Source organism: Suricata suricatta, chromosome 4 (assembly GCF_006229205.1).
Source record: "Suricata suricatta isolate VVHF042 chromosome 4, meerkat_22Aug2017_6uvM2_HiC, whole genome shotgun sequence".
Classification (NCBI taxonomy): Eukaryota; Metazoa; Chordata; class Mammalia; order Carnivora; family Herpestidae; genus Suricata; species Suricata suricatta.
Window position 1 is genome coordinate 56,735,448 of NC_043703.1, and position 20,679 is coordinate 56,756,126.

The window sequence follows — 20,679 nt, forward strand, 5'->3', positions numbered from 1 at the left end:
TTTTGGGAGGGGGGGAAAGAGGTGGTGGTGATGGAGGAGGGCACTTATGGGGAAGAGCACTGGGTGTTGTATGGAAACCAATTTGACAATAAACTATTTAGAAAATAAATAAATAAAAAATAAATAAATAAAGATCGTAGTAAAGAGAGAGAAAAAAATAAAGTTTATTTTGAGAGACACGGAGTGCAAGTGGGAAAGGGCAGAGAGAGAGAGAGAGAAAATCCGAAGCAGGCTTCACACTGTCAGTGCAGAGCTGATGTGGGGTTTGTACTCATGAACCATGAAATCATGACCTGAGCCAAAACCAAAAGTCGGGCACTAAGTGACTGAGCCACACAGTTGCCCCTGAATGTACTGCAGTTTCTTTAACCATACTCATCTGGAAGAGTATCTGGCCTGATTTCAGTTTCTAGCTATCACAAGTAAAGCTGCTGTGAACAGTGCCTAGGTTTTATATGAACTTGAGTTTTTATTACTTTGGGTAAATACCCAAAGAATATAATTGCAGAATTGTATGGTTATTGTGTGTGGTGTTTAATGAGACTGCCAAAGTATTTTCCAGAGTGGAAATTCCCACCAGCAATACATGAGGATTCCAGATTCTCTGCCTCCTTGTCATTACGTTGTATTGTCACCATATTTTTTTTTTATTTTAGCCATTCTGATAGTCTAGGGTGAGCTCACTGAGGTTATAATTTATATTTCCTATTAGGTGATGGCTAATGATCTTGAATATCATTTCTTGTGTTTGTGATCTGTATTTCTTTACTAAAATGTCTCCTCATTATCTTTGCCCATTTTCTATTTGGATTGTTTTATTATCATTAAGTTTTAGGAGTTCTTTATATATTAGATACTAGTCTTTTATTGGGAATGTGGCTTATATATAATTTCTCCTAGTCTGTGGCTTCTTTTTTCATCCTCTTCTGTGGTCTTTCTCATAGCAAAATATTTTAATTTTGATGAAGTCCAATTTATCAGTTTTTCTTTGGTTGATCTTTCTTGTGGTATCAAGTCTAAGATCCTGAAGGTTTTCCCAAGTATATTTTTTTAAGTTCTATAGCTTCACATTTTATATTTTAGTGCATGAATCATTTTTAGGTTTTTAAAAAAATTTTAAAGATTATATTTTTTAACTGATTTCTGTACTCAACATGGCACTCAAACTCACAACGCTAAGATCAAGAGTTAAATGCTCCAGCCTAGTGCCTTATTTTTATTTTATTTTTGTTCAAGGTTTAAGATTTAGATCAAGGTTCTGTTATTTTGGCTTATATCCAGATATTCAGTTTCTCTAGCACTATTTGTTGTAAAGCCAATCCTTTTTCCATCGATTTGCTTTTTGCACCTTTTCAAGAAGGGAACAAAGAAGATGGTGGGACAAATAGATGTAGTATTTAATCGTTATCCATAATTGCATTAATTGTAAATGATCCCAGCACCCCCAATTAAACGTCAAAGATTGTCAAAGTGGTTAAAAAAGAAAGACCTAACTCTGTGCTATTTACAACACATGAGTTTTAAATATAAATATATAAATACATTAAAAGTAAAAACATGAATCTTTCCAAAGATTAGGAGCCTGGATGGAACTAAGGATAATTCTAAGATTTGTACTGTCAGTGATTAGGTGGTTGATAACACAGTTAACTACAGAAAAAGTTGAAGGAGTCATAGCTGATTGGTGATGAGGGTAATGAGTTCATGTTAATGTTTGAATGTGAATATTTGACAGATTTGCAACATAGCCATGTGGAGGTCTGAGATACCTAGTTGAAAATAATGGATCTGGAACTTGAATGACTAGCTTTTGTCAGAAATGTAGATTTAGGAGTAGAATAGCTATAATAAAGGCCATGATAATGGCTCAACCAACATACATATTGGCAAGAGCATCCTGAGGAATATCAATATGAAAAAAGTAGTAAAGTAAAATGGGGAAGTACTGTCAGAAAAGGTCAAGGCTAGCCATAGATTTATTTTCTATTCGAGTTTCCTTTTGCAAGGCAAAATGATCTTATAATGATTTGGCTTAGGATACTACAAAAACATTTCCTGTAATGTAGGTCTAATAATATTCCTTAAAATACCCAGAAAACAATAGCAATTCCTGCCTTCCACTTCTATTATTAATTTTTCTACTAACTCTAGAGACCTTGTGCTTATTACTTGGATAATCAGAATCTCTTTTTAGGAATACCTCAACCTGATAGCCTTTAAGTCCTTGACTCTCTGAGAAAGTTCATGCTTGCTTTTAGAAATGTATGTTAATTATGAAATATCATATATAGTAGACTTAATAGCTTGTACTTTTTCTGTCCATATTATTTATTCAGAGGGATTTATACTAATCTTGCTGCTAAAGTCTGGTTTTCACCACAAAATTAAGTGGCAAAACAGAGTGAAGTGTTGTCCAGAAAGTGATTATGCTGACAGTTAATTTAAGTAGCTAAGTAATGACCTGAGATAGCTTGCCTGAGTCTAAGAGAAAAACTGCTCTGAGTCCTGGATTCAATGCTATAGATATAAATACATAATTTTCAAAAGTCAAGTATTTCACTAAATATTTTCTTTATAGTCTTTAAGAAAAACCGTTTGCTATATTAATTATATATTTGCTCTGTTAAGAATTTCCCCAAGATATAGGAACTTAAAATAACTAAAGTGTATTATCTCACAAATATCTGAAGGTCAGAAATCTGGAAGTTGCTTAGCTGTGTGGTTTTGGCCCCTGTTCTCTCAGGAGAGACTCTCAAATTGTCAACTAAAGATGTAATCAGGTTAGGGCTTTGCTGGAGCTGGAGAATCTGCCTCCAAATTCACTCACAATGGTTGTTGGTAGGCCTTTGTTCTTCGCTTGTTAGCTAGAGGCTGCTTTTCTTTGCCATGTGGACTTTTCTTTCTCCATGGGACTTCTGGGAGCCGAGGAGCAGATTTTTTATAAGCTAACTCAGAAGTGACATGCCATCACTCCTGTCATGTGCCATTGACAAGACAGACTAACCCTGGTACAATATAGAAGGGGTCTTCACAGGGTATAAATAACCCAGTGGCAGGGATTATTGGGGTGGAGGCTGGCTGCCACAGTAGCTATTTAATATCAATTAGAAAGAAAACCATGTCATCACTTTTCTTCCTTGTGTTTTGCTGTATTTTAATTTAACCTGTGATATGGCTATGTTGCAAAACATTCTAGAAGTATTTACTGAGTGTCCATTATGTGCTAAATACTGGGATTTTATTCTGGAGCTCCAAAAGTCTCATCTAGACCCTGTTAGTCACCTGCTTAAAATCCTTTAATTAGTTAATCCTCTGCTATTTCCTTGCTATAAAATCTGTGCTTTTATCTCTGTGGAATGAATCATCTCAGTTTTAACGACTTATGTCTCTGGTGTCATTCTGAATACTTTATATTTCATTTAATTGTTGTAACAGCCAATCCTATGAGGAAGTGTATTACCTTCCTCGCTTTATGGAAGCTACATGAAATTTCTCTAGGGTCATGTTTTCTCTTGTTCATAGTCATCTCTTCCTCTTTCTACTTAAAATGACTTCTGTCTTTAGGACTCAAATCAGAATCAGGCATAACCTTCTTCCAGAAAGTTTTCCCCAATGTATCTAATCTGGATTCAATGTCCTCTTGGTTTCCAGTATTTACACTGCATATCCTTTGATTATGGAACTTACTGCTCTGTATTGTTGCTTTTTAATTGACTTATCTCTTTCCTTCACTAGACTGTGGCACAGAGATTAAAAACAAGTGCTTTGGAGTGAAAAGGCTTGGGGCCAAATTCTGGATCCACCACTTACTATCTGTGCCTTTGAGTGATTTAATCTTAACCTACCTTTCTTTACTTGTAAAATGACATAAAAAATAGTACCTTCCTCCTAGAGTTTGTTGTGAGGATGAAATAATATAAATAAAATGCTGTGTGCCTTGTCTGGTATTCAGTAAATCTGTAAACTCTTCAAGGGCAGCATTATTGAATGCTTATTATGTGCCATGTACTCTACCAAAGCCTTTGTGTGGTTTATTTAGTTCTCACAATAACCCCGTGTCATAGGTACTATCATTAATTATATTCTTAGCAGCTACAGTGCCTGTCATCGAATGTATTTGTGGAATGGATGAGTGAATGATAGATGGAACTGTGGGGAATAGAGCTAATTGTGGGACTAAATAACACCATGGAAATGTGGCTAAAAGCATGACAGCAAAAGGAATGAAGAGAAAATGAGCAAATGAACATAGTTTACATCATTGTACAGGAGCTAATAGCACACAGCCTCTAAAAAGACTTGGGTTTAATTCCCTGCTCCACAATTTATTGGCCATATGACATGGGGCAAATTTCTTAACTTCTGTGTTTCAGGTTTTCTGTCTATAAAATGGGGATAACGATAATATGTATTTTATAGGTTTACTATGAGGATTACATGAGCTCATGTTTGTAAAATATTTACCATAGAACTTGGCATTCAGTAGGTGCTCAACAAGCATTAACTAGTCCTATTCTCAAATTGAGAGAATCGAGAAGACAGAATATTGGTAGTCAAGGAAGTAAAATATTATAATGAAGTATGTGGTAATGACTTTGAATCATTAATCATAGTTATCAAGATTAGATATGATAGAAAGGAAGATCACAGTTGTTATTCTACCTTACAGTGTGGTACCCTCTCCAGACCACACTAAGTTTTTGCTGTGGGTCTGTCATTAAAAATTAGTTCTCATAAAGTTAATGAAATGTTTTTAATATTCTGTCATCTTACCCTATCATCACTTTAGCCCAAATGTTAGGAAAATGAGAACCAACAGTATTTTTTCAGTGAATGACTATGTTATGAGTTAGGGAATTTCTGAGTTTCACAATAGATAAATTGTACTTTTCTATCTGACTGATCTCAAATTTACCTGGGTTATTAGCAGTCTAGAAAATCGAATTTAGGGACTGGTCAAAAGGATGCATTTTGAAACCTAAGAAGACAAGAAATGGAGTTATTAAAATATTATTACTATTTAGGAAAGAATGAATGAGACTTTAGAAGTTTATATCACAATTAGAGAAATAAAGTTAGCTCTTGAGGGAGTAGCAGAGGAGAGATAAACACAAGGAAGATATGGTAGAGATGGCATGGGAAGAAGCTGGAATGGTGGGATTGCATTGGACTCTTATGGGAAGCTTTTCTGAAATGTAGGTGGTATTAGAATTCTATGTAGCATTCTGAAGTGTAGCATTATCAGAATTTTAGGAGTTGAGGAGAAATCTCACCTATGTGTTTAAAAGCTTCCTTAGGGGCCCTGACCTTCCAGCTAAGTTAGAAGCTATATCAGAAAGTAAGAGTTGACCTTATAAAATATAATTGTGGTATTCTAAGGATGACCTAGGCCATTGATAGTCTCAACTTAAAATTAATCATTAGAGATTCTGAACTCATATTACATAGGACACAATTTAGCAAGTTTCTAAGTTTTGTTTTCTTGAAAACAACTCACTATCTAGTCATTAAATGATTTTCGATTCAAAACTTTGGCACTATGAATAGGTTAAACCTGCTGCAATTTTCGCTGTCATGGAATAAGATATATAATAAGTAAAGGGTACTCATTAGATTCCCAAAGGTAAAAGTCTGATAGGCCTTGGCGAAGGCAAAAATTATTGAGAAAAATGACTTTAATTGTGATTATGTAGTCATAGGATATGTGTTTTTGTTCTTTTGCCTTTTTACAAATCCTTGTCATCAGCATTATTAATAGATAATTGGATGATGCCTCACTTCAGCATGGCAAACATGTTTATTCCTCGCCTTTGAATTCTCATCCATCCTTCTTGTGCTTTTTTTTTTTCAGTCAAAATCTTCTCTTCCTTCAAAGTTTGACAAAAGTTGATTTTCATCATATTCAGATATGCTAGTTTCCTTTCACAAAATTTCATACCCTATTCCTCTTTTAATATCTGTTTCTCATACTCTTTTAGTTCCTTTTATAGTATTAATTCCTCCTACTGTATGAATTCTTATTCATTTTGCAAATATTCATTGTAGGTTTTCTTACACTTTCAGTTAGAATAAGATCTTTTCTTTGAATTAGGGACAGTAACTTTCCCACAGTATTTAGGGTAAGTTCTACAAAGAATGACTCTTGAACATGATTTTATCATGACTGTTGGAATGGAGGAAGCTCTCATTGGATATGCTTGCCATGGCCATTGAAGATCGTACTGATGAGAGTGGACTTTTGACACCCATAATATTGAATTTAGAAAAATAGCTATATTAGTTGAATTGGATAAATTTTGTCATTGTGGTTGGAGCTGCCTACCCAGAGCAATTATGTCAAACATCCTCAAGTGTACCTTGACCTAGTTTTAGAATTCTTGGCTAATTTTGAGTTAGGAATTCCTTTCTAAAAACAGTATTTTAAAATTAATGCAACAAATGCAAAATATAACATATTGCAGGAGCTACATCTTTAAAAAAGACTTTATAGTGGTGCCTGGATGGCTCAGTTAGTTAAGCATCTAACTCTTGATTTTAGCTCAGGTCATGATCTCATGGTTCATGGGTTCAAGCCCTGCATCTGGCTCTGTGCTGACAGCTCAGAGCCTGGATCCTGCTTCAGATTCTGTGTCTCCCTCTCTCTCTCCCTTCTCCTCCCCCACTCATGCTTTGTTTCTCTCTGTCTCAATTAAAAAAAAAGACTTTAATACCCAATACCACAAAATTACTTAATTTGAAATAAAATAAGATGTGGGGCACCTGGTGGCTCAGTTAAGTGTCCTATTCAACTCAAGTTATGATATCACAGTTCATGAGTTCAAGCTCTGTGTGGGGCTCACTGCTGGCAGCACAGAGCCTGCTTCAGATCCTCTGACCCCTTTATCCCTGTCCCGGCCCCCTCATGCTCTCTCTCTAAAAAATAAATAAACATTTAAAAAAAGTGATTTACCCAAATTGATATATTCTCATTGCTTTCAAAAGTTGATGAAGATCTCAATTTAGAAAATACTTAAAAAATGTTTTTAAACATTTATTTATTTTTGAGAGATGGAAACAAAGCATGAGCAGGGGAGGGGCAGAGAAAGGGAGACACAGAATCTGAAGTAGGCTCCAGGCTCTGAGCTGTTAAGTCAGCGCAGAACCCGACGTAGGGCTCAAACCCACGAACCATGAGGTCATGACCTGAGCTGAAGTCGGACACTTAACTGACTGAGCCACCCAGGGGTCCCTAGAAAATACTTTTAAAAATACATTTGTGGGTACATAGTTGTTTTAAATATTTGTATGTGTAAAATTGTATATAATTGACATAATAACATTACTACTCCTTTAAAGTTTTCAAGTCCTGACTAGCCCAGGTGGCTCAGTGGTTTGAGTGTCTGACTCTTAATTTTGGCTTAGGTCATAATCCCAGGGTTGTGGGGTTGAGCCCCATGTTAGGCTCTATGCTGAGTATGGAGCCTGCTTAAGATTCTCTTGGGGTACCTGGGTGGCTCAGTCAGTTAAGTGTCCAACTCTTGATTTTGGCTCAGGCCTTATCACGGTGAGTTCAAGCCCCACATTGGGCTCTGCACTGACAGTGTGGACCCTGTTTAGGATTCTCTCTTCCTCTCTCTCTCTTCCATCCCCATTTGTGCTCACTCTCTCTCAAAATAAATAAACAAAAAATTGAAAAACATAAAGATTCTCTGTCTCCCCCCCCCAATTCCCCACTCACACTCTCTCTAAAATAAAAAGTAAAATAAAGATTTCAAGTTCTTAAAAATATCTGCTTTTAGTCTATAATGTAACAAAGGGATTGCTGTTTGGAGAGTTTTTAAAAATTGCTTAAAATGATCACTTTTAATGAAAATCTAGTTAGAATTTTTATCCTCTTTTGCATAATTTCTAATATTTAACAAGTGTGGTTTTCAAAAACAGTGCTTCTAACTCAAACATTGCTCAAACTGGTTATAATACAGATTATCTAGGATTATCACAATTTGATTCATAGTTCATCATTATATTACTCTGGTATTTACTATACAAAACAGTTACCCTTGAAAAGAAAAATAATATTTTATATAAGCTGTCACTATTTGGTAAATTATGTAATTATGTTAAGCAAATATTGTGGAACTACTCTCTGATTAAATAAGTATGACTTTGTGTTTTCTGTGAAAGGAATGAACATCAGGAATAATTGGCTTAATGAAATAGTATATCATACCAGGATTAGCCTTGGTAAAATTAATTCATGCACTTATTGCTGCTGTCTTTTATAGTAAGAAATTCATGAAATACTATAGTCATAGTGTGTGAGAGCTCAGACTCTGCAGCCCAGCTTGCTAAGTTCAAATGTATTTGTTAGCTTCATTTTCTCTGTCAAGTGGGGATAGTATACCTACCTCACAGGGTTTTGTGAAAATTAAATGCATATCTGCAATAAGCATTTGCTAAATGCTATTACTTTTAATGACAGATATTAATATAGATTTCTTTTCCAGTAAATCCTTTGGATAAAGATGAAAAACAATAGTTAAATTAATAAAGTATTTTTGGGGGCTTCTGGGTGACTCAGTCAGTTGAGGGTCCAACTTCGGCTCAGGTCATGATCTCACAGTTCATCTCACAAGCCCCACATCGGGCTCTGTGCTGACACCGAGCTCAGAGCCTGGAGTCTGCTTCAGATTCTGCGTCTTTCTCTGACCCTCCCCTGCTCATGCTGTCTCTCCCACTCTCAAAAATAAATAAAACTTTTTTAAAAATTTAAAAAATAAATTAATAACATATTTTTAATAATTCATAATTTAATACTTAACCAGTTGTAGGAAGCTACTGTATTATTGTTTAAAAATAGCTTAAAAGAGTTTTGGCTTTTATATTTATAAACCTCAAAAGTTATTATCCTATGCTCTGAAAGTAATTTTAGTGTATAATATAGTATTCAGTCATAATTTACTAGAATAGCCAAATTTTCTAATCTGTAAAACTAATAATGATAATGCTTAATTCACAGGCTTATTTTGAGGATTACATGAGATAATACATTTGAAAAAACTTTGTAAACTGAAAGCACTTTAATCCTTGTCTAAGCAAACTGTAAAAATAATAAATCATTCTGTTTTGCCAAATGTATCTTAAATTAACTTTCATTATCAGTTTAGTGTTCAGTGCCCCAAAGGGCAAATTTCATACTCGGGCCTTGCAATTACAGGTTATTGCCTCCTTAAAATTTGCATCCAAGGCACCTCTCTTATTTTACCCTAGTTCTGGATCTGGGCCTCTTTTATATTACTTCTAGACCTTTTTCTTTTGGAGAGAAGAAAAGCTGAAAGACGTTTTGTTGATAACACACTACTACTGAAATATAAATAACCCAGAGAATGCTGCTAATTTCATATTGTCAGTTCTGCTTACAGTGAAGCTAAGAACTAAATTAAGTAAATAGTAGGATTTTCTTTTTTAAATTTCAGATCAATAGCATTAATTCCTGAGTTACATGCGTGCAACTCCAAAATTGCACTCACTGGACTTAGTACTAAACCTTTCTGGCACATTCTTCAAACAAAATAGAGCTAAGAAGTTGGAAATGGATAGGAAGTTCTGTCAGAGTTAAGACGGTATGAATAACCTCTGTCACCTGCAGTACGTTCCTGAAAGCAAGTAGTAAATCATTCAATTAATCAAATATTTTTAGAGCCCCAGTTCTATGCTAGGGATATATATAATAGGAAGTAAGACACAGTTGAACTAGCTATCTCTGTATTAGTGATTTTTGACATGACAAGTTTGTATCCTAAAACATAGTTTCTCTTGTAACATAGTTTCTCAGCATCCATGTTATCTTCATAGTGTCCCATTTCTTGTAGCATGGTCTTTGGGATTTTCCATCATCAGACAGTTACCCACCTTTTTCTTTAGTAATCTCTTTACTACTGTACCACCACTTTAGTACTCTTTTTCTATTTCCTAAAATAACATCGGTTTCTAGCACATTTTCTTTCCTCGTGGGAAATCTCTGCCTCCTGCTCCTCTGAGAGTATAACCTCCTTCTCTTCCTTCAAGTCTCAGCATCCATGTTATCTTCTCAGATACATCTTCCTTGAACTACCCCTCTATCAGGGTTTCCATTTTATTCTTAGTGAGAAACTCTATGTTTCATAGAATTTCTTTGAATTGCTTGCTTGTTTATTATCTGCCTCTTCCCGTTGGACTGTGAGCACCATGTGGGGAGGAGCCATATCTTTCCCTGAAGCATAGTAAGTATCGAGTAAATGTTTGATGTTTAGTGGGTACTATTTCATAGACAAAACTAATAGTTTTACTTCAGGCTGTCTAAGTGCTCCAAGGTACTCCACTGTACTTCACTTCGAACAAAAGCCTTCTAATAATAGGCATTCTGAAATACTTTTCCTGTTTTTACTTTCTTTATGGCTAAGGTCCACATACTATGTTTGACTAATTCTTGAGGGAAAAAAATGGGGGCAAAGGAGTAGGTAAATATTTTATTTTTAAAAGATCTAGGGTATATATAACTAAGAAAGTTCTACTTTTAATCTTATCCTCACTTTAAGGCAGAATTAACCTCAAAGAACTTTGAACACTTTATACCTATTCACTTCATGCATTTATGCAGTAAATGTTTATTGAGTCCCTACTATATGCCAGGCAATTTTAGATATTGGGAATGCTGTTGTGAACAAGATAGCTGAAGGAAACAGTTAATAAACAATTGAATACATAATATAATTTCAAATCATGATCAGTACTATGAAGAAAATAGGGCAGAGTTGGGAGTAGCAAACAAGTGGGAATTACGACTGCCTTGGACAGGATGTTCAGAAAAGGCTTTGTTGAGAAGGTGCTATTTGAGGAGACAATGTGAATAATGGAGTGGGTTGAGTAATGGAAAATTCTGACAAAAGAGTACTGCAGAAAGAGGAAAGAACATGTGGAAACTGAGACAGAGAGAATCATGCTGTATTTAAGGAATAGAAAGATGACTAGTACGACAGGACTAAGTAAGGAGGAAGGTAGTAGAAAGTAAGGCCTGGGAGGTAACAAGAGCCAGACCTCAAGGGGCTCTGGCTTTATAAGCCAGGATAAGGAGTTTGGATTTATCCTCAGTGTGATGAGAAGTCATTAGGGTTTTGAGTAGGGTGGAGGGTGTGGGGAGTAGCCTGTTAGGTCTATTGAGAAGACCTGGGAGGCAGCAAGAGTGGAAGTGTGAAAAACAGTTGGAGGATGGCTTTTGTGGAAGTACAGACAAGAGATAATAATGACTTAAACTATAGTAATGTTAGAGACGATGAGAAGAAGTTAGACTCAACATGACTCTCCTGGATGGGATGGTGGGGTGTGAAGGGAAAGAATAAAGATGACTCCTTTTTTGCTTTGGACAACAGGGTATAAGCAGTATAATAATATGGGAAAGACTAGAAAAGAGGAAGTCTTTTTGGTGATAGAGGATTATCAAAGTTTATTTTGCTCATAGACTTCAAACATGTTGAGTAAGGTGGAAGAAGATAGATGCTTCTGAAATGATTCTTCAAGTCCATTGGTATCTGGCAGTTGGAGGATTGTTTGTAATTTTGAATTCCTAGCATAGGGCCACTTACTGAGTAGACAAACAACAAATATTGGGTGGATGGATGGAGGGAATGTATGAGGTAACGTTCATATTTTTTAACATATACATGGTCCTTTGTATAAAGGCATTTATTATGTATAAGTGAGAACTTAACCATAATTTCAAATACCTACATAGTGCCTACTCTGTGCCAGGCTTTGTTCTAATGCTTAACATGTGTTATTAATTCACTTAATTCTCACAAATTTAATTTACTATCATGATTAGTATCTCCACTTAACAGTTCAGAAAAGTGAGTCATATGAGGTTAAGCAACTTGTCCAAACTTACACAACCAATAAGTGGCCAGGTTTTGAATCCATGTGGTATGGGTCCAGACTTTTTGCCTATCCACTGCACTGTACTTCTTCCCATTACCATGGCATACTCATTATAAAGATATCAATATATCTGTTACCACTTGGGTTGGGGGAGATAGAGTAATAAAAGTGATATTTGAGTGAAACATAAAGCTATTGGTAAAAAAAAAAAAAATGCTACCTTAATCCTTGGAGGAAGCATTCACTTTAGTATAATCCTATTATGTTAATCCACAGCCCAGCCTGTTGTGCTAATATGAAGAGAAAGTACAATTCCTGATTTGTAGGATACTTAAATCCTTTAAAGGCTCAGGTTTACTTGCATTTCTTTGTGTAAACATTTTTGATCTTAGAGTGTGAGTGAGTTCAAGCCCCATGTTGGGAGTAGAGGTTACTTAAGAAAGAAAAGAAAAAGAAAAAAATATATATATAGTTCTATAATAAAAATAAAGTAATGTTAAAGGGAGATTTTTTATCTCTCTATTGATAGATGGGAATGGGCTTTAATTTACATTTTTGTGATGTCCTTGACAGATTTTAGTGTCACTGTTGCACTAGCCTTTCAAAATGAGATCAAGAATGTTTCTACTTTTTCCATTCTCAGTAGAGTTTGAGTAAAAGTGGAATTATCTGTTCTTTGAATGTTTGGTAGATTTCACTCATAAAACCAAAGGTGCTTGATATGCTTGGTATCTTCCTCATGGGGAGATTTTAAATTACTGATTCAAGTTTTTTAATAGGTTATATTAAACTAAAATAAGTTATATAGGACTATCGATACTTTATTGTTCAGTTCATTTATATTTCTTTGGAATTTTCTACTGAGTTTTCCAATTTATTAACATAAAACTATTCATAATGATTCCCTGTTATTTTTTTAATTTTTGTGATAATGTTCCCACTTTTTGTTCCTATTACTGTTTATCTATTTCTTCTCTTTTTCTCAATCTGACTGGAGGTTTGTTTAATTTTATTAGTTAATTCAAAGAACCAGTTGTTAGCTTTGTGATCAGTGTGTTTATCTTTGTTTTCAGTTTCATTAAATTATGCTCATATCTTTATTACTTATCTTTGTGCCGTCTTTGGATATTTTCTGTGTATTTTCCCCTAACTTGTAATTCTTTTTCTAATATAAGCATTTCAACTTACGCATTTTTTTGATCCTTTATTTTATGTATATATACAACAAAAATTGGCAATTAGTGTTTTCAAAGTGGAGAAAAAGATCTCATCTGAATTCTGAATCACTGCTGTCAATTGTGACTAACTTTGTAGCACCCCACGTATCAGGCAGTAGGATTTTAATATGCACATGGGAAAATCATATTTACCAGTGCGGTTTTAATGTCATCTGGTTTCATATAGGATTCACCTTTATTTGATCTTATTAAACAAGCAAAGGACCGAGAAGGACCAGTTGATCACCTTGAATCTGCTTGTACTCTCAGCCTTCCTCTCCAGAGTAATCACACTGCAGCAGATATGTAAGTAGAATGTATGCTGTGCTATTCACTCAACCTGCAAATAGGTTTTGAGCATGGTATAATGCAAGATACTATATAGAAACTGCAGGGAATAGAATTTTGCATAAGACATTGTTCTTGTTTTGAAGGAGCAGGGATGTAAGATACATAACCCAAATAAAGGTCATATAAGTGGTACCAAGTGCTACTGAAATCACTCTTGTTTGATGTAATGAGAATAGCTTTCATGGTAGAGGTGTCAATTTAGTTAGGCCTGAAAGATGGAAAGGATTTCTTTATGGAAAGTGGAGAGAAGGGAGGAGACAGAATGTGTTCCAAGAGTCAGAAATGGCATGAATCCCAAAGTGTAATGACAGGAAAGCAGAAAACATTTTCAGGGAGTACCGATCAGTGTATTTGGGGTGAAGCATGGGATAGGCTTAGGGATTAGTGTGAAATATGAAATTAAATCAGTAGACAGGTACGTGATGATGATGATGACAATGACAATGATGATGATGGAAGAAGAAAGCAAGTAGCTGGTATTTATTGAGGGTTCACTATGTGCTAGAGTGTTGCCTAAGTACTTGAGTTTTTTTTTTTCTTATTTAATCTTCATAACATCCCTGTAAGGTAGTATATACTGCTATCAGCCTTAGTTCTCTGTAAAATAGGAATTAGAGGAATAAGGTAACTTGCCAAAAGTCAACAGAAGTCAAGCCCAAGCAATCTGATCCTGAAGCCCGTACACCTAAACATTCTAGCTATGCTGCATTTCATAGAAGTGAGTCTAATATTTCTTTTTAGTTCTGTCTAGGAATTGACATTATAGTGCTCTGTAATTAATTCAGGGACTATTTTCCAGAGATGTCATTTCCATGCTAACTTGTAGCCAAAGTATTTCTAGAATATGATGCTTCTGCCTTAACATATAAATTTGTTGGCTAAGTTATGCATTAATATAAATAAGTCAAGTGTTATCTGTTTCTTAAATTCAGTAATCAGTTGTCTGAGTGCCAGGAAATTTTCTGGACAATGAGAATAAAAGCTGGGTAAGGTGGACTAGCTTCTTCCCCTCATAGTGCTTATATTATGAAGGAAGTAAACTAATATATGATATGCTTTTAGAGTATAATAGGTTCGGGGTCCTGGCTGGCTCAGTCAGTAAAGCATACGACTCTTGATCTTAGGGTCATGAGTTCAAGTCCCATATTGGGAGTAGAGATTACTTAAAAAGAAAAAAAAAAGAGCATAGTAAGTTCTATAATGGAAATCAAGTGATGTCAAAGAGAGAAACTGAGAGTGTAGGCATGTTTAGGGAAGCTTTTTCTGATAAAGTGATATTTGACCTGAGACCTCAAAGACAAATGGATGCTTACCAGGCATAAATCTGCATGATATACATTCCAGGTGGAGCAAACACACCTGGAATAATAAATGTGGTGTCCCTAGCGGAAATCACATTTAGCTGGTCTGAGGAACAGAAGGAAATCCCAGTGTGCCTGGGCTAAAGTGAGCAAGAAGAAGTTGGATGTACTACAAGACAAGGCTGGAGAGGCAAACCAGGGCTGGACCTTTTAGGTTCCCATGGGCCATAGGAAGGGATTTAGATTTTAGAAGGGCAGTAGGAAAGCATTAGGTTTTCAGTAAGGGTTCAGCTTGCTATAATTTGTATTTTTAAAGAGCTATTTTCTAGCTGCTGTTTGAAGTGCAGGTAGGTTTGGAGGAGGTAAAGAAGAAGTAGGAAAACTAGTTTGGAGATTATTAAGTAGTCTAAGTGAGAGATGTAGGTGACTTGGCCTAAGATGTATCAGTAGAGATAGAAAGAAATGGAAATATCTAGGATGTATTTTAGAGGAAGATTTAATAAGTTATGGTTTTACATTGGGTTCGAGGAATTGGGAAAAGGAAAAATTAAACATAACTCCTATGTTTTAGACTTAAGAAACTGGATGTAATGTGGAGCCATTTATTGAAATGGGAAAACAGAGGGAAGAAATCAAGAGCTTGCCTTTGGGCTTCTTAAGTTTGAGATTCAAGTAGTGATGTCCTATAGGTAATTGAATATTTGCACCTAGAACCCAAGGGAAATTAACTTCTATCCAAGTTAAGTTTGCCTACAATATTATGAGTTAGTGAATTGAAGGGAAGTCCAAGATTGGAAGTAGACTAGACCCTGTTACTTAAAAGATTATGATGGTGATTCCCTTTTCCTAGTATATTAGTTAACATACTACATGTAGTAGAAACATCCATAGTAGGGTTCAAATCCTCCTTCCTGCTCAGAATTATTTCTCGGCCACTAAGACAAAATTATAAAGTAGATCTGGATTATCATATAAAAGGTAACAGAAGAGTTGTAGAATTTCAGAAGTTGAGATATAATATTTACTAATATCTGCCTTGATTTATGTGTGTTTAGTCTACAGGTGTAAATCTTCCTTGATGATATCATTTGAAGTATTAGAATTCTGTACTGTGTAATTTAGGTGGTATATGTGTGTATATAACTTGAGTTTTATCATATATATGAACCATGGTTATCAATGAAACATTTTTTTAAGTTTATTTATTTTGAGAGAGAGAGAGAGAGATCACACACAAAAGCTGGGGAGGGGCCGAGAGAGAGAAAGAGAGAGAATCCCAAGCAGGCTCTGTGCTGTTAGTGCAGAGTGTCATGAGGGATTCGAACCCATGATCCATGAGATTATGGCCTGAGATAAAATTAAGAGTCAGATGCTCTGACTGAGCCACCCAGATGCCCAGTCATTGCAACATTTTTAAGAGGAGAATCAGAAACATGACACCACTAGTTTGGTATCAATAACTTATTCTTTTAAGCTAGAGTTATTTTTTGATCTCAATCTCACTGTAATTATTAAAATTGAACATATATACCTATGCAGCTATCTTCTTTTTTCCCCCAATAAAGCAGTAACTCCCAGATAAAGCCATTTCTTAAAATAGTTGAAAATTATAATGGTATGCTTAGTTTTCCTATTATAAGCAATATCTTTTCTAGGTTGTATTTAAATAGTTTGCCAAATGAAGGAATTTGATGTAGAATAACGAATAGATATGTTTGGATGCATGTGTACAGCTGTGATTGTGCATGAGAGAGAGAGAGAGAGAGAGAGAGAGAACTTCAAATGAAGTCTTTTCCTTTGAATATGTCTAGGTATCTTTCCCCTGTAAGATCCCCAAAGAAGAAAGGATCAACTGCACGTGTAAATTCTACTGCAAACACAGAGGCACAAGCAACCTCAGCCTTCCAGACTCAGAAGCCATTGAAATCTACCTCCCTTTCACTTTTTTACAAAAAAGGTTAGTAGATAATTACTTTCAAGAACATGGACTCTGAAATCTGGCTGTGACTGGGTTCAAATCATGGCCCTTCTGCTTACTAGGTTTGACTTTGTGACCTAATATATATTCTCAGTGATCATAATAATATACTATTTTATAATAATAATTACTTTATAGAGCTTTTGAATTAATTAAATGAATTAATACATAAAATGCTTAGCAATGCCTAGCACATAGTAAGCACTTAGAAAGTGTTGGATGTTGTTATTGTTGCTGCTGCTTTTGTTATGCTTTCAAATTTGTTTTTGGAAGTATTTGCCCCTGACAGTACTTCTGCTGTTCACGTGTGTATGCAGAGTTATGACTGTTAAAGTGTGCTGTGGTCTAGTTCAGGCATAGTTCCTGTTAAGTAGGGTATAGAGCATTCTCTGACTGTGTGTGTATGAGGTGAGGCGGGTGTGTCTGTGCCTGTGTATATACAGCTGACCCTTGAACAATATGGGGGCTAAGGGGAGCTGATTTCCTATGAAGTCTGAAATCTGCATACAGCTTTTGACTCCCCAGAAACTTTACTCATAGCCTACTGTTGACTAGAAGTCTTACAAACAGTGTACACAATTAACACACATTTTATATGTTATATGCATTATATACTGTACTGTTACAATAAAGTAAGCTAGAGAAAAAATGTTATTAAGAAAATCAGGTGTACCTGGGTGGCTCAGTCAGTTAAGCATCTAACTCTTGATTTCAGCTCAAGTCATGATCTCACAGTTTTGTGAGTTCAAGCCCCATGCCAGGCTCTGTGCTGACTCTACAGAGCCGCCTTGGGATTCTCTCTCTCTCTCTTTCTGTGTGTGTGTGTGTATGTGTGTGTCCTCTGCTCATGCTCAGTCTCTCTCAAAATAAATGAACTTTAAAAAAATCATAAGGAAAATTATTTATAGTACTGTCCCGTATTGATAAAAATAATCCATGTATAAATGGACCCTTGCAGTTCAAACCTATGTTGTTTAAGAGTCAGCTGTACATGCAAGTGCACACGCACCTGAAGCTCTCTGAAGGAACATGAAAGGCCAGATTCTTCTGCAGTAAATTTTTTTTACGATTTTATTCAAGTCAGAATACACTGTTTTATAAGCGTATTGTAAGATAACCCTTTTAAGTTAGAGCAGTGTTAAGAGTGTGGTGCCCAAGAGCAGAATCTGCCTCACCTGAAAAGTTGTAGAAAGGAAAATTTTGTTTAGGCCCCATTTAGAACTATACTCAATCAGAAACTCTAAGATAAAGTGCAAAAAAAGAAGAAAAAAGAAGAAGAAAGAATGAAAAAGAAAATCCTTACTTTAACAAGCCTTCCAAGGCAAGTCTAATATATGCTAAAGTGTGAACCACTAGAGTAGTTACTTAAAAAATTCTGACTACTTTATGAAAGTCTTGGAAAGATGTAATCAAAACAGGGATCATTATATGTAAAGTAGATGGGGAAAAAACTCAATTTTGTGTATTCCTTTTCTCCAAGCCTGTATCCCAGTAGTATTTTTTATAGACTCTCTAAATAAATCTTATGTTAGTATCCAGGTGCTATGTGCCTTTGTACCTTCCATGTACCTAGCTCTGTACTAAGAGTAGGAATTATTTATTCATAAAGAAAATAATGATAGAGGTGAGGATACTCTTAAAATGCTCTTTAGTGTTGGTGGGAATGCAAACTTGTGCAGCCACTCTCGAAAACAGTATGGAGGTTCCTTAAAAAGTTAACAATACAATTATCATATGATCTAGCAAGTGCACTACTAGGTACTTACCCAAAAGATACAAAAATACTAATTGGAAGGGATAACATGCACCCTGATGTTTATAGCAGTATTATCAACAGTAACCAAATTATGGAAAGAGCCCACTGTCCATGGATAAAGAAGAGGTGGTATGTGTGTATGTATGTGTGTGTACACAAATATGTGTATACATATACTCATATATATACATACACACAATGGAATATTAGCCGCCAAAAAGAATGAAATCTTCGGGTGCCTGGGTCACTCATTTGGTTAAGTGTTTGACTCTTGATTTTGGCTCAGGTCATGATCTCATGGTTCATGTGTTCGAGCCCCGCATCAGGCTCCACGCTGAGCATGGAACCTGCTTAGGATTCTCTCTCTCTCCCTCTCTCTGTCCCTTTGCTCCCCAACCTGCACATGTATGCTGTTTCCCCCTCTGTCTCTCAAAACAAAAAAATAAAGAAGGATGAAATCTTGCCATTTGCAACAATGTGGATGGAGCTAGAGAGTATTATGCTAAGTAAAATAAGTCAGGGAAAGACAAATACCATGTGATTTCATTTTTTTTGTAGAATTCAGGAAACAACAAATTCACATAAGGGTAAAAAAAGAGGCAAACCAAGAAACAGACTCTTAACTATAGGGAACAAACTGATGGTTACCAAAGGGGAAGTAGGAGGGGTAGCGGGTTCAAGAGGTGATGGGTATTAAGGAGGGCACTGTGATGAGCACTGGGTGTTGCATGTAAGTGATGAATCACTGAATTTTACACCTGAAACTAATATTACATGTTAACTAACTGGAATTTAAATAAAACTTGAAAAAAGATGCTCTTTAACAATGTTATGGTTATAGCAATTTAGTATTTTGAAAAACCCACTTCTAATTCAAAATAAATAGTAAACATGATTAATTCTCCTTATTGCTCCAGTATACCGACTAGCTTATCTTCGACTAAATACCCTGTGTGCACGCCTTCTGTCTGACCACCCTGAACTGGAACACATTATCTGGACCCTTTTTCAGCACACACTGCAAAATGAGTATGAACTCATGAGAGACAGGCATTTGGATCAGGTAAGAAAATAATGTAGTTCACTTCTCTTCTCCTACTTACTTGTTAACTGTATACTGATTTCTTAAAAGATAAGATTCAAATGAGAAGCCAAATCAATTTAGCAGACTTAATATACATGTACTTGTTGGCTACCTTTTATAATTTTGCTGTAATTCTTAGAGCTTTAGAGCTTGAGAGTATTTTAGTAACTTGTTTAATGACCTAAAAGATCTTGTTTACAAAAATCACTGAAGAAACCGTTTATTGTGAGCTTTTTCTGTCTTGTGGTATTCTAGATTTCATGTTAGTATGGAAAAAGCATGAGACTTACAAACAAGTTGATCTAAAACAGTGCCTTAAATGAATGAATGAGTGAGTGAACAAACAAACTAATGAGTAAAAGGCTTAATTTACAGAGAACCATCTCTCACATCTTCCTTTTTCGTCTCTGTACCAAATAGAATATTTTTTTGGTAACAGCTTATTGAGATGTAATTCACATACCATACAAATTGCCCCTTTAAAGTGTACACCGCAGTGGTTTTTAGTCTATTCATAGAGTTGTGCAAGCATCATCACAAACACTTTTAAAATGGTTTTTATCATGCCAAAGAGAAACACCATACCCGTTAGCACTCACCTCCTATTTCCCCCACTCTTCCCATGCCCAGGCAACACTAATCTTTCTATCTCTGTAGATTTGCCTATTCTGGACATTTTTAATCATTGTAATCATATAATATGTTGTCTTTTGTGTCTGGCTTCTTTCACTTAGTATGTTTTTATTACTCATCTATGTTATAGCTTGTATAATTGCTTCATTCCTTTTTATTGCTGAATAATATACCATTGTATGGATATACCACATCATATCTGTCATTTAGTGTACATTTATTTTCTACTTTTTGGCTATTATGAATAATGTTGTAAACATTTATGTACAAGTTTTGTGTGGATATGTGTTTCCAGTTTTCTTGGATATATACCTAGAAGTAAAATTTCAGGTCATATAATAACTCTGTGTTTAACTTTGAGGACTGGCTAGATTGTTTTCCAACTTATCCACACCATTTTACATGCCTGCCAGTAGTGTAGGAGGTCCCATTTTCTCCACATCCTCACCAACTTCGTATTTGCTTTT

At 35.4% G+C, this 20,679-nt stretch overlaps 1 protein-coding gene across 2 annotated transcripts in view; it reads left to right on the top strand.

The window, feature by feature from the left end:
- Nucleotides 1-20,679, top strand: part of RB1 (RB transcriptional corepressor 1) — a 177,176-nt gene that overhangs the window by 139,572 nt on the left and 16,925 nt on the right. For both annotated transcript variants that reach the window (XM_029936746.1, XM_029936747.1), the window contains exons 18-20: nt 13,297-13,415; nt 16,573-16,718; nt 19,413-19,558. In XM_029936746.1, the coding sequence (XP_029792606.1) occupies nt 13,297-13,415; nt 16,573-16,718; nt 19,413-19,558 (411 nt within the window). The remainder of the gene's footprint in view (nt 1-13,296; nt 13,416-16,572; nt 16,719-19,412; nt 19,559-20,679) is intronic.